Source organism: Saimiri boliviensis, chromosome 11 (assembly GCF_048565385.1).
Source record: "Saimiri boliviensis isolate mSaiBol1 chromosome 11, mSaiBol1.pri, whole genome shotgun sequence".
Classification (NCBI taxonomy): Eukaryota; Metazoa; Chordata; class Mammalia; order Primates; family Cebidae; genus Saimiri; species Saimiri boliviensis.
In genome coordinates, this window is record NC_133459.1 from 103,255,177 (window position 1) to 103,269,634 (window position 14,458).

The 14,458-nt window shown below is 42.6% G+C and overlaps 1 protein-coding gene across 2 annotated transcripts in view; it reads left to right on the forward strand.

Annotated features, from left to right (window-relative positions):
* Positions 1 to 2,410: 2,410 nt before the first annotated feature.
* The window catches only part of LOC101048237 (mitochondrial adenyl nucleotide antiporter SLC25A24), a 51,983-nt gene continuing 39,935 nt past the window's right edge, over positions 2,411 to 14,458 (forward strand). Inside the window, exon 1 of one of the 2 annotated variants that reach the window (XM_074381318.1) lies at positions 2,411 to 2,778. In XM_074381318.1, the coding sequence (XP_074237419.1) occupies positions 2,596 to 2,778 (183 nt within the window). In that variant the 5' untranslated portion in view covers positions 2,411 to 2,595. Of the gene's footprint in view, positions 2,779 to 2,859; positions 10,675 to 14,458 lie in introns of those variants that run through there. The other variant, XM_074381319.1, reaches the window with a different exon arrangement.

The window sequence follows — 14,458 nt, forward strand, 5'->3', positions numbered from 1 at the left end:
TTAAAAAGACAAGCTCTGAGTTTTTATTATTAGATATAACAAACAAAATTATTTTTTCAAATTGCTCTGAAGTTTCTAAGGCCTTCCTCTCAACGTCTGACTCATTGCAGACAGGTAACAGCTTGCAGATTGGCATCAGTGTGCAAACCACACTTGAGTGGTTTGCTTCGTACTAGCAGAACCTCTCAAACTGTATGAAATGCTCATCTGGGGTTCTGGTATACATGCAATTCGTATTTAGTAGGCTTGGGCAGGCCTGAGATTATTTCTGACAAGCTGATGCTGCTCGTATGCAGCCCACACTTCATAAACTCTTTGATTTTTTACAGTGACGCCGATGTGATATCCATGCTGCTGGTGTGGGGCCCATACTTCATAACTATTCATAAGCCATTTTATTTTCACAGCGATCTTTTAAGAATTCTTATTCCACTTTACTCATGTTTTAAGTCAGATTTATTGAGATATTCCAAAGTAAATTAACCCATGTTAGTATGCAGTTCTATTGTTTTTGGCACATAGGTGCAGTTGTGTGTGTAACCACTATCACCATAAGCAAGATGTAAAACAGTTCCATCACCCCCCACAAGCCTTCTCATGCTTTTTTTTTGTCATTAATTTCCCTCCTCCGAGTCCCAGCCCCTGACAATTGCTGATTTGTTTTCTGTTTCTTTTCCAGAATGTCATTGTTGCCAGGTATCAGTAATTTTTATTGCTGATTAGTATCACTGTATGAATGCAACACAGGATATTCACCAGTTCACCCATTAAAGAACATTCTGTTTCTGCACTCGACAGTTATGAATATAACTGCTATAAACACTCAAGTAAAAGTTTCTGTGTGAAGGTAATTTTCTCAGCAAAAATGTTGACAGGTAATTCTTCTAAGTGTTACTTTTTAAAAAAAGTAAAATGGCCTGTAGTCCCAGCTACTCAGGAGGCTGAGGCAGGAGAATCGCTTGAACTTGGGTGGAGGAGGTTGCAGTGAGCTGAGATCTCCCTTGTACTCCAGCCTGGGCAACAGAGCGAGACGCCACCTCAAAAAAAAAAAAAAAAAAAAAAAGTAAAATGAAAGCATGTTAAGTGTGAGATGACTAATTCAAGCAGCCTCTTTCCAAATACAGAGTATTCATAGTAGGATTAAAAGAGGGTTTCAAGGACAAATAGAAAATTTGTTGAAGTTTGAAGGCAGTCCCAAAAGAAGGCGATAATTCTTAGTAAGACTGGAAGCTGGAAGTCATATGGAAAGATACATCGATTTCAAGATGATTTCACTAAGCGGGCAGCCCTTAACTTACACATTCTAGATTCATATATGTCTTAAACATATAAAATGATATAAGGGGAAGTAAGTTCAGGGTCTGAGTTCCTGGCTTTTGTTGGAACAACTGATTTCTGTGTAGTGATTTAGAAGATGTGAGACACCCTAATTTACAAGTACACAGGTGTCTTCTTTCCTGCAAACCGCAGTGTAACAACAGTTCCTCTTAAGCATCTGTGAATGAACACAATTATTACAATTAATGATATCTCATTTGATTGGCGCCTTGGAGAATTAAGACCTTTCACAGATACTATACAACCTTGTTGTGAAGGCAGGTATTTATATTCTCATTTTACTGATGAGAGACTACCGGGAGAGGCCACGCCATATCTGAAAGATGAGGTGCTTTCTCTGTTAAATCCAACGTTCCTTTCGTTTTTCCATGCTAGGCAGTAACAAGTTCTTGCCTGAGTAATACACTCCAAACCTCAGAACTGCACTCATCTTGAGAAGGAGGAGGGTGCTGATGTTGTTCTGGTAAGTGCAGCTGGCAGACACTGTTCACGCTTAATCACAGGCAAATCCTAGCTAAGCTGTCTACCAAACGAGTCCCTCTTTTTCCCATTGCCCACACGGATGGCTGCTGATCTTTTTCTTCAACAAATCCCGGGGTTTCTCCTTTTTGTTTTTATAATTGCTCCAGTAGATGCTTTAAGATTTAACTCTCTGCTTCTTAAAGCAGAATCTCCATCCCAGGTGTGCAACCGCGAAAAAGTTAGAGATCCGTGAGAGACAACGCCCACCACGGCCCAGTTTCCAGGCAGAGAAGCAGCGCTGGGCTGTGCGCTAAGGCTCCGGCCGAGGGGGGTCTTTCGGCGGAGTAACCGTTCTTCCAGCCCTGCTCCCAAGCCACTGCGCTGACGCTCCAGCCCAGGACCTTCTGGGGGTTTCCTCCTCGCACCCGCACCGCTGACAGCGGCACCGGGAACTGGGCGGAGGGCGCCCCGGGCCGCACAGCCCCTCCCGAAACCCAGCCGGCCGCTCCCTCACTTCCTGCTCTCCGGGGGCGGGCCCGGCCAGTCCCGCGGAGGCCGGCGCGGCGAGCTCCTCCCCAGCGGCGGCGGGACTGGCCACACCCTGCGCGCCGCGCGGGCTCGGGTGGGGTCTCTGCTCCTGCGCCCTGCGCGCCGGAGCCGCGCCCCCGCCAGCGCCCCGAACGCTGTGGCGCCGCGCGCCCCGCCCAGCCAGGCATCGCGCGGCTCCGGATCGCGCCCCGCAGCCCCCTCGTCTGCCGCGACTTCCCCGGCCCGGCCGCCCGCGCCTCCGGGACCATGCTGCGCTGGCTGCGGGGCTTTGTGCTGCCCACCGCGGCCTGCCAGGACGCGGAGCCGCCGACGCGCTATGAGACCCTTTTCCAGGCGCTGGACCGCAACGGGGACGGAGTGGTGGACATCGGCGAGCTGCAGGAAGGGCTTAAGAACCTGGGCATCCCCCTGGGCCAGGACGCGGAGGAGGTGGGTCGCCGCCGGGGCGCAGGGAGGGCTGTGGGCGCTGCGGTCGCGGACCGAGGAGGGCGGCGGCCCGAGGCGTTGCCAAGAGGAAGGAGGAACTGTGGCGTCCGGCGCTCGGTGGCTTCAGAAACTCGGGCATGGGGCCACGGACGGCGACCCCGGTAACAGAAGCGGGTCAGGATACGAAAGGCTATCGTATTTGTCCAGATAAAATGAGTGCTGTGGACACTCTGAGCTACGGGCACTGATAAATTTTTAAGACACTTTTGTTCTGAATCCACCCCAGGTTCTTTGCCTGTTTTCTGTTTTGTTTTGCCTTGCAAACATGTAATCATGTTTAGCTGTCAGACTTCAGTGGGTACCAAGTTCCGTAAAACGGCGCACACATTCGGTCTCTTCGAAGCTGCTGTGTTACACCAGCTGTGTGTGTTGTCTACTGTTTCAAAACTGTTTGAAAACCAATCCTGTGTTCCCCCGACTTCCTGTTGAAAAGGCATGGCGACATTCCATTGTTCAAGACATTCCTGGGTTAATGCCCTAAGTACACAAATTGATCTGAAGGATTGACCTGTGACTAATTTCATTTTCTCTGAGCCATCTTAACTGTGCCCCGAACTTTGCCCCTTTAGTAGGGTGGAGATATGTGGAACTCCAGCCCTGCTGAAGCTAAGATGACACTGGCATTCCCTGTCCAAAGAGGGAAAGTGATTAGGTTTCTATGAGGGCCAACAACTGTTACATCATTACGTTTTAACTTCTCTTTTAATGTCTTTGGTAGTTTTAGTCCTTTTCAGTTTATTCTTTCTTCTAGAGTCAGATTTAGTAAGTTACAGGTTTTTTGTTTGTTTGTTTTTTGAAACTTCCCATTCTGTCCAAGGTTCATAATATTCACTGATGATTTTATAAAACTTCTGACTATCTGTAGGTAGGTTCTCTATTTCATTCCTGATATCTATTCTTTTCTCCCCTTCGATCTTGCCAAAGTTTTGTGTATTTTATTCATACTTTGAAAGAACCAACTTTTGGTAATTTTTGCTGATTGTCGCAGAAATGGCCCCGTTGGAGTTCGTCATCGTGTCCGATCATTGGCTGGAAGCAGCGCAGGAAAGGGACAGCCTTGCTGCAGTGCATCAGCAGATGCCAGGGCTGGAGGCTAGAGGGTGGCAGTCAACTGTGCTCCTCACAGTAGGCGCCTTTGAAGGGAGATCTCAGTGGTACAACTCCATGAACCCTACCATATACAAAAGCTCTTTGGAGTTCTCCATGATTTTTAAGATTGTAAAGGGATTCTGAGATCAAAAAGTGAGAATTGCTGCTGTCCCATCATTTTTATATAACTGCATCATGTTCTATGTTTGTATCATAGTATATGTTACCAATTCTTTATTAATCATCATTTAGTTTATTGATAGTTTAAAAACGATTATACGTGGAATTGCAATGGTTGTCCTTTGTATTTGTTTTTTGATTCTGGTCCAGCTACTTTCATAGGATAAATTTTGAGGAGTGGAAATTGCTGAGTCTGAAGGTAACACACATTTTAAATTGGGATACATACTGCCTTTCAGAAATCTTGGACTCTCTTTTGACTGACAATGTTTGCTTCTCCACATCCTCGTTCATTCAGGGAATCAGTCTTTATAAGCTCCTATTCAGCAAGTGAAATTCCCTTTCACTTCCTGTCTTAGTCCATTTAGTGTTGCTATAATGGAATACCTGAGGCTTGGTAATTTATAAAGAAAAGACATTGACTGAGCTCACAGTTCTGCAGGCTGGGAAGTTTAAGAAGCGTGGTGCTGGCATCTGCTGGTCTCCTGGTGAGGGCATTCCTGCTGTGTCACAATGTGGTGGAAAGTCAAAGTGGAAGTAGACATGTGTGAAGAAGCCAAATCCGAGGGGTGTCCTGGCTTTATAACAACCCAGCCTGCAGGAAACTGATTGATTCCTGAGGGGAACTAATTCAGTCTCATGAAGGAGAGAACTCACTCACTACTGCAAGAATGGCACCAAGCCATTCATGAGGGATCTGCCTCCATGACCCTGGCACCTCCCGCTACGTCCCACCTCCCAACACTGCCACATCCAGGATCAGAGTTCAACATGAGTTTTGGTGGGGACAAACAAAACAGAGCACTTCCGCTGCCTTTTTGTTGTAGTCAGACCCTCTACAGGATTGCATTATGCCTACCCATTTGGTGAGGGCCGTCTTCTTTAATTAGTTTACTGATTCAAATGCTACCCTCCTCCAAAGACACAGTCACAGACACACCCAGAAATCATGTTTTACCAGCGATCTGGGCATCCCTTAGTAAAGACAAGTTGACACATAAAATTAACTATCACACATGAGATAGAATGAGGATTACATGGTCAACCTGTATGGGAGAAAATTTCAGAGGCATGTCAGGGGTTTGTGTAATGTCAAGGATTGAAGAGATTGGCCACTTGAGCATAGAAGTGATAATTATGGGGGGACTCTTCAGTGGAAGGTTTCAACATAGTAGTTTCTATCTACTATGTTGAGACAGATACTCAACTTGAAGCAAAATCTCTATAAATTTTGTTTTTTTAAAATTTTTTTGAGACAGAGTCTTGCTCTGTCATCAGGTGCTAGGCTGAAGTGCAGTAGCACAATCTCAGCTCACTGCAACCTCCTCTTCCCAGGTTCAAGCAATTCTTTTGCCCCAGCCTCCTGAGTAGCTGGGACTACAGGTGCATGCCACCACACCCAGCTAATTTTTGTATTTTTTAGTAGAGATGGGGTTTCACTATGCTGGCCAGGATAGTATTGATCTCTTGACGTTGTGATCTGTCCGCCTCGGCCTCCCAAAGTGCTGGTATTACAGGCGTGAGCCACCGCACCTGGCCCCGTAGATTTTCACCTCATTTGATCTCATCTCCATGTTTCCAAGCTTTTGTAATGAATTTAGCATTTAGAAGAGAACAAATTTCTATTTAAGTTTCTTTAGATTTTGTATGGAAAGAATATAGAAATAAGAGCAGAATGTAGAAATAGGCATAAGGAACGTAATAGCTGACTATTACTAAGTGCTCCAGAATTATCCAGGGAAGAGGAAGGAATTCAAGGCAAGTCCTGAGACAAAATTAAGAACCAGTTGGAAGTGAAAGCACTACATTTTTTTTTTCTGATGTGACCTTTCTTTTCTACATGTACCAAATCTCTTCACTATGAAATTGGTGAAGAATTAAAGTTGAAAATTAGAGAAAATTTACATTAAGTTCTAGGACTCAGGAGTATAAGAGTATAGACTGAGACTTGAATGTATTATGAGAACAAGGAGATACAGTATTTAACCATTACTAATTTCCCCACTTGTCTAGTAATCCTATTTCCTTTTAAATAGGAGCCCTCATGAATGGGATTAGCACTTGTATACAAGTGACCCAGAAGAGCTTCCTTGTCCCTTCCACCACGTGAGGTCACAGTGAGAAGACAGTTGTCTATGGACCCAGAAAGTGGGTCCTCACTACACACTGAATCTGCTGGCACCTTGATCTAGGACTTGCAGTGTCTGGAACTGTAAGAAATCAGTGCTTATTGTTTAAGTAAGCGAATAGTATTTCTGACATAGCAGCCCAGATGGACTAGGACAATTACCCAGAGCAAAAAGGGAAGCAGCATGCTGCAAGAGTTCCATCCTCGGTGTGAATTGACCTGTAATCATGGTCAAGTTTGAGCTTTACTTTCTTTCTTTTTATTTTTTTATGGAGATGGAGTCTCACTCCATTGTCAGGTGCCAGGCTGGAGTGCAGTGGCATGATCTCGGCTCACTGCAACCTCTGCCTCCCGGGTTCAAGCAATTCTCCTGCCTCAGCCTCTCGAGTAGCTGGGACCACAGGTGCACGCCACCACATGAACTTTACTTTCTTATTCTTGGATGCAGAATTCTTAAAATGCAGATATCTAGCCTGCATCCTGGACAGGACTTTTAACAAGGTCATGTGTGGCTGAGTATGAAAGTTCATGTTAAAAAAACACCCTTTAAAATGTGGTATCCCCCATGTACTAGATGATGAACTTCTTGAGGACCCTTGTGCCTGTGTGTATCAAATGTATGCTGAATGATCAGCCAACATTAGAGGAGCAGGTGGACTGGTAACCTGATGTAAGGACCATTCTAACTCTTACATGCTATGATTTTTTTGATTCTCTGTTTTTAAATTTTTGCATTTACATAACAGAAAATAGAGTCACGTAGAAGAATGGTAGCTTAGCAAATGTTTTATTGCATTGAATGGAATCAGGATTTCACTCCATTAAATAATTTCTCTGTTAACAAGGAGAGTTCATTTCATTAATATTACTTTTTTTTCTTTTTTCTCTAGAGACAGAGTCTCGCTCTGTTGCCCAGGCTGGAGTGCAGTGGTGTGATCTTGGCTCACTGCAGCCTCTGCTTTCTGGGTTCAAGTGATTCTTGTGCCTCAGCCTCCCAAGTAGCTGAAATTATAGGCACATCCCACCAAACCTGGCTAATTTTTATATTTTTAGTAGAGATGGGATTTTGCCATGTTGGCCAGGCTGGTCATGAATTCCTGGCCTCTAAGTGATCTGCCTGCCTCTGGTTCCCAAAGTGCAATGATTACAGGCGTGAGCCACCATGCCTGGCCCATTTCCTTAATATTTTAATTGTCAGACACTTTATGGTTTCTGGCACAATATTAAGGAAACGTGATATAGAAGTCATCAGGTACATTTTAGAGCATCACAACAGGGAGTTTATAAAAAAAAACAATAGAATTCCAATTATACTTCTGTCAAATGTTCTAAAATATATAAAATCTGTATCTTTTCTGTTTTCTCCTGATTTATAGTCTAAAATCTGATGTTATGCTTCTTTGCGGAAATAAAGTGCTTGAAAGAATGAAAAAATGGAAGAATTCTTTAGTAAGGCATAAAATACCCTTTCCATCTTTGTAGCATTCTAAGCCTTTTCAGTCTATTTTCTAAACTCCCCACATGCCCTATTCCATGACTGGGCCACAACCATGTACACTGATCCCTTATTTTCTTCTCTCCGCCTGAGAATTCTCTCATCCCCCCTTCTCTACCTGCTGTATGATTGCCCATTGTTTAAGGCCCCAGCTCACCTTTATAATGTTCCTAGTCCACTTTCTTTGTCAGTATTCCAGAAAAAGGAAAACATTTAGAAAGAAGCCTCTGCAAGACAACATTTTGTAATCTGCTGCTTAGCTTCTTTTGACCAGGCTGAGTTCAAAAATCTTACCTTTTTAGAGTTCACCAGGGTATCTGTATTTGACAGGATTTATGAAAACAAAAGGCTTTGTTGAGAAAGTTTGAAGTATAACTCTGGGATGTGGATTATAGTGTTTACTGCACATTAAGTGTTTTAGTGGATATAATAGTTATTATTATAGCCTGTGGAATCAGTTAGACCAGGGTTCAAATGTTTTCACCACATGCTAGACTGTGGCCTTGGGAATGTTATTTATTGCCTGGAAGGCTCAAATGTTAACTAGGAATGGTAAGAACTACCTAGTAACTTAGCATAAATAGTTCATTCATTCATTTAATGTTTTCAAACAGTGCCAGACATTGTTTAATGAACTGGGGATATAATGGTGAACAAGACCGACAGGTTTCCCTGTTGTAGTCTCAAAACTCTCCCTGTAGTAGGTCTGTGTGTGTTGTGAAGGTGTGTGGGGAATAAGAAATAATAAGCAAATAATGAACAGGATAATTTCAAAAAGCAGAAAGAGCTATTCAGCAAAAATACCTGCCTTTTATTAGATGAAACTATCAACTCTATGGTTTGGTCTCTCCTGTCAATCCTGTTAAATGCTGTCAGTCTATTTTCCTTATCACCCTGGCCATGACTTCTGTCTTTTCTGCTTGGCCCTGTAGATTCTTTCTAACCCAAAGCTCATTCTCTGCCTGGCTGTCTGCCTTCTGTGGCTCTTTGCCACTACCTACATTCTCTGTGATGCACAGGGAAGGAGCATTCCCTGTGGACTATAAAATTCTCTTTTTGGGAGAATTCATTCTTGATTGGGCCATAGCACATCTTGCAAAACAGCATTAGACATTTGCCACTCACTGCTCAACAACTCTGGGAGAAATGTTTATTGGAAAGCATACAGTAGTTTTTTGACCAACCATGGTGCAGCCTCCTCCCAAAGGGAAACCTATGTGTATTTCAAGAACATGTTCTGTTTATGTTCCTAGTATCTAACATGATGGGTGGTGCACAGCAAAAGCTAACATGTTCATAAACATGTCTGTTTATGTTCCTAGTATCTAACATGATGGGTGGTGCACAGCAAAAGCTAACAGATAATGGCTAAATTAAATTGTCTTTTTGAGTTTTAATATTCAACTTTTTAGGGTACCAAATCTCCATATTTAGGAAAATAAATTACATAAAAAGTGGAGAGTTTTTATTGTGAAACTGTACCTTCACATTCCCAGTGGAACAGCATAAGGGATCACATGTGTATGTCTGGGGAAACCAGGGTCCTCTGTGGTTCTGGAGGGTGAGGATTAAAAGGAAGCACTAGACAGCCTTTATGAATATCTCCTGACTTCTCTCTGCGACCTGAGATCACTGAACTTTTACTCATTTTGAGATCATCTTCCCAATCATGCCACAAACAGCGTAAGGCTAAGTTTGCCCTGGAACTGTTGCAGGGTTGCATGAAGATAAAAGATTAAAAACTGGGAAGGTAGGTCACAGAAGGAAGAGCCCATGTGGGCAGATTTTCATTCCATTCCTAGTCTTTATTACAGCAGTTCTCTAGGGCTGCAACCTTAGAAAAGGATTCCTATAACACAATGTAGGTACCCATCAGCAGCGGACTGGATAAAGAAAATGTGGTAGATATACACCATAGAATACTACGCAGCCGTAAAAAAGAACAAGCTCATGTTCTTTGCAGCAATATGAATGTAGCTGGAAGCCAATAACTTAAGTGAATCAATATAGAAACAGAAAATCACTATGTTTTCACTTACAAAAAGGAGCGAAACCTTGGGTAAATGGGGGTATAAAGATGGGAACAAGAAACACTAGGGATTCCAAACAGAGGGAGGAAGGAAGGGGGACAAGGGCTGGAAAACTTTCTGCTGGGTACTTTGTTCACAACCTGGGCGATGGATCCATGAGGAGCCCAAACCCCAGCATCATACAATATACCCTTGTAACAAACTGATGGTGTAACCCCTGAATCTACAATAAAGTTATTTTATTTAAAAAATAAAATCAATATAAAGATTTTAAAAAGGAAGGATTTCTAGACAGGTGCGGCCAAATTTTTTGAAATATTGGCGGGCCCTGACCACCAGTCACTTACGCTCGTGTCCCAACATTCCCTACTGACTTCTCTCCAAAAAGAAGCTCTACTTTGGGATGGCCCCGTGCTGGGTTCTTCCTGTAAGTTTCTAGAGAAAGGAGCATGAATTGTCCGGTCTAGACTCTTCCTGGAGTGGGAACCAGAGCTTCTGATCAGATGCAAGTGCGGCAGGAGCTCGGTAGTCTGCCAGCGCAGCTCCCAGTGCGGTCCCATGCAGGTCCTGGGCACTGCGCGCTCGCGCCTCTCTGCTGGAGCCGTTGGGATGACCCGTCTCCTTCTGGCGCTTTAACCGGTGAATGTGCTTTGTGTTTGGCGCCCCTGAGAAGGATGCCGTCTTAGGTCTCTTCCCACTGGACGTGTGGTGGGGGCAGAGATTCCCTTGGTCCATCACACTTCCACCCGCCCCCGCCCCGGGGTTGGGGCGCTGCGAGGGAGATATCCTTGATGGACTCCCTCTACGGAGATCTCTTTTGGTACCTGGACTATAATGAAGACGGAACCTTGGACATTTCTGAGCTTCAGGAAGGCCTGGAGGACGTATGGGTCATTCATTCTCTAGAAGAAGCGAAGGTGGGTCTCACTGTGGCTGTGGTCAGAGAGGTGTTGGGGCTGGGAGCCTTGGAGAGGTATTGGGAAGAGAGGGCTAAATTTGCATGTTCTCAAGCTTGACCCGGGCCCTCTGCAGTGTTCAGGTGGTTGACCAACGTTACTGTTTATTAAGAATAGCCGGGTGTGGTGGCGGGTGCATGTAGTCGCAGGAGGCTGAGGCAGGAGAATCACTTGAACCCGGGAAGCAGAGGTTGCAGCAGGCTGAAATTGCATCACTGCACTCCAGCCTGGGTGAGAGAGGGAGACCCCATCTCAAAAACAAAAACAAAAACAAAACAAAACAAAACAACACAAAAAGGAAGAAAGAAAGAAAGAAAAAGTTAAGTGTTCTTATGTTTAGATTTGCAAGTGTGACTTGTATTTGTTTATTTGATACAAAGTAACCTTTCATAAGAAATTCTGGGTTATGCCATCACGTTACATCTTTTGAAACACATTTCTTTCTTATTGAAACAAAAGGTTTGTAGATCTGTCTGGCGTTTTTGGCAAGGAGGCTTTGTGTACCTGGTGATGACTGACGAGGGTTCACATGTCAAAACCCAAGGGAGGGGCATCCCCAGAGAATTCTGCACCGACCACACAGAACATTGTATTTCAGAGGAGCACTGTTGGGACTTTTCCTCAGGTGGCAGTCACATCTCTAGGAACTTTTGATAGGAGGTCTTTTCTCACATGTCTCTACCTTCCTTAGCAGGAAAATTTGTTTATGTAAACAGAACTCAACTGATTTTTTTTTTTTAAAAAAATAAAGAAATGGTACTTACATTGTCATGTTAAGATACAAAAGAGATAACTCTTTGTTGTGATAAATGTATGTTTTTTTTAAACAATATTTTGTTTTTTTCCTGTGAAAGTTGAGAAGCTAAATATACAGATCATGGTCAGACCATACATAAAAATGAAACTTTGACTCAAAATTTATAGCAGTCTGCCCAGAAAACCAGCCCTTTATCTAAAATAAAGAGACCAGGAAACCAGCCTGTTATGTCAGACTTGCAAGAAGTCAGGTTGCTCTCTCTAGAGACAATACACAAAGCTATGTATTCACTGCTCTAACAGTCAGCCCCAAATGATCAGGATTTGATTAATAACCGACAGACCCCTAATGTTTTTCTTCACTTCCAACTTAGGATGAACCAGAGAAAGCTAAATATGCACCCCCCTACTAGTCAAATAGGATGCCCTGCTTCTAGTGAGCCTGCCTACAGCTTCCCCAGGCCAGCAACCTCTGGTCAGGAAATGCCTGAAGCCTTCCCTTCTTCCCACTGTAAAGCTTTCCCACTTCTCTGCCTGCTTTTGAGTCTCTGTCAAAAAGCAAGCGAGGGTGGCTGACTCCCTTGTTATAGCAAGCTTGGGCCAAGTAGCTTTTGCTTTTCTCATTTGGTAGGTCTTTTATTTCTACAAGTAAGAGACAGGAAGATTTAAAGGGGAATCCATCCCTAGTCTTTCATATTGTAGTAGTCCCCTTTTTATGTGCTGGGGATATTTCAAGACCTCCACGGAATACCTGAAACTGTGGGTAATATTGAACCCTATATATACTCCGTCTCTCCCTGTAGGTACATATAGATACACACACACACAACTTTTTTTTTTTTTTTTTTTAAAGATGCAGTCTTGCTCTGTCTCCCAGGCTGGAGTGCAGGGGTATAATCTTGGCTCACTGCCTCCCAGGTTCAAGCAATTCTTGTGTCTCAGGCTCCTGAGAAGCTGGGACTACAGGCATGTGCCACCACACCTGGCTAACTTTTTAAATTTTAGTAGAAATGGGGTTTCACCATATTGGCTAGACTGGTCTTGAACTTTTGACCTCAAACGATCTGCCTGCCTCAACCTCCCAAAGTCCTGGGATTACAGGTGTGAATCACTGTGCCTGGCCATATACTATATATTTTTGATCTTATAACCAGTTTGGCTACTAAATGACTAACACGTAGCATCTGTATCGTGGTTATGCTGGACAAAAGAACATTCACCTCCTGGGCACGATGGCACTGGATGATGTGAGATTTCATCCTGCTACTCAGCATGGTGTGCAATTTAAGTTGTTTCCGTAGTTTTCCATTTAATAGTTCAAACCATGAATGACCATAGGTAATGAAACTGTGGAAAGTGAAACTATGGATAAGGGAGGACTACTGTATTGTTGAGTCAAACTCATTAGACAATCATAACTCTTGATTCACCATAAGAAATGCTGCAGAAATATGGGTTAAAAAATAAAACTGTTCAAAGATAGGGTCATGGATGTCCTTTAATTTGTAACTTCCAAAATGATCGTGAAACCATGTCCCCAAAGAGTGAAAGGAACGCATGACTAAGAGAAATTGTTTTCAGTACCCAGTAGATAATTTTTCAACTGTTGCCCATTCCCTCCCCACTCATAGTCCCCAGTTTCTGCTGTTCCCATCTTTATATCCATGTGCACCTCGTGTTTTGCTCCCATGTGTGAGAACATGTGGTGTTTGGTTTTCTATTTCTTTATTTATTTGCTTAGGATAATGACCTTCAGCTGCATTCACGTTGCTGCAGAGGACATGATTTTATTCTTTCTTTTGGCTGTGTAGTATTCCATGGTGAAAATATGGTACCATAATCTTATTAGAACACTGTCACATATGTGGTCTGTCATTGACTGAAATGTATACAGTGCAAGAATATATATATATATAGTGTTAATATATTTTGTGTATTATTAGATTTGATTTGCAAATATTTTATATAGGAGTTTTGCATCTTTTTCACTAGTCAACATTGCTTATAATTTTTTTTTTTTTTTTTTTTTTTTGTGATGTCCCTGTTGGGTTTTAGAATCAAGTGTATACCCACATCATAAAATGGGTTAATGGGTTGGAAAATGTTCCCACACTTTTAATTCTCTGGAAAACTGGTGTTTTTTTCTTAAAGTCTGGTAGGCATCACTGTTAAAACCACGTGGGCCTCTATTTTTCTTCATGGGAATGTTTTCAAAGTATACTTTAAATTTCTTTAAAATCTGAGTATGGGGCTACTCAGATTTTCTGCTGTCTTATGTCAGTTTTTAATAAGTTGGTTTTATAGGTGTTTGTTATCTCACTTTCCTATTTTGGGTATAAAGCTGTTCATAATATCTTTAATGTCTATAGTGTCTAGTAGTTTCCATCTTTACTTTCTGACATTGGTTATCTGTCAGTTTCAGAAGTTATCAACTTTATAAGTGTTTTCAAAGAACCGTCTTTTGGCTTTGTTAATCCTCCCAATAGTGTGTTCTCTTTCTCATTACTTCTTGCTCTTTGTTTCCTTCAGTTTCTTTTTTGGCTTAATTTTTAAATAATTTTTTGAGATTGAGATAAGCCTTAACGATTGATCACTGATTTCCAGTCTTTCTTCTTTTCTGATTATGCATTTTAAACCTTAAATCTTTCTCAAAGTGTAGCTTTAGTTGCAGCTCACAGGTTTTGGATCTGTCTCTCTAAATCTGGAGGTTGGAGATCTGACCATTAAACCATCCAGTTACAACATGGCATTATTTACCCAGAAGAGCATGACCAACGGAACAGTAGAATTTTTAAGCTTTCATGGGTGATTGTGGGTGTCATAATAGGTAGACAGATAGATAGATTATATTTTGGGTGGTAGTAGCTTACATGTCGTATCAAATTTCACAAGGTCTTCATTACTTCTCAAAAGCAATGATTTCTATTAATGGAAATGGAGAGTTTGCTATGACAGCTTTTTATATGGATCATCTTTAGTAAAAGATTAT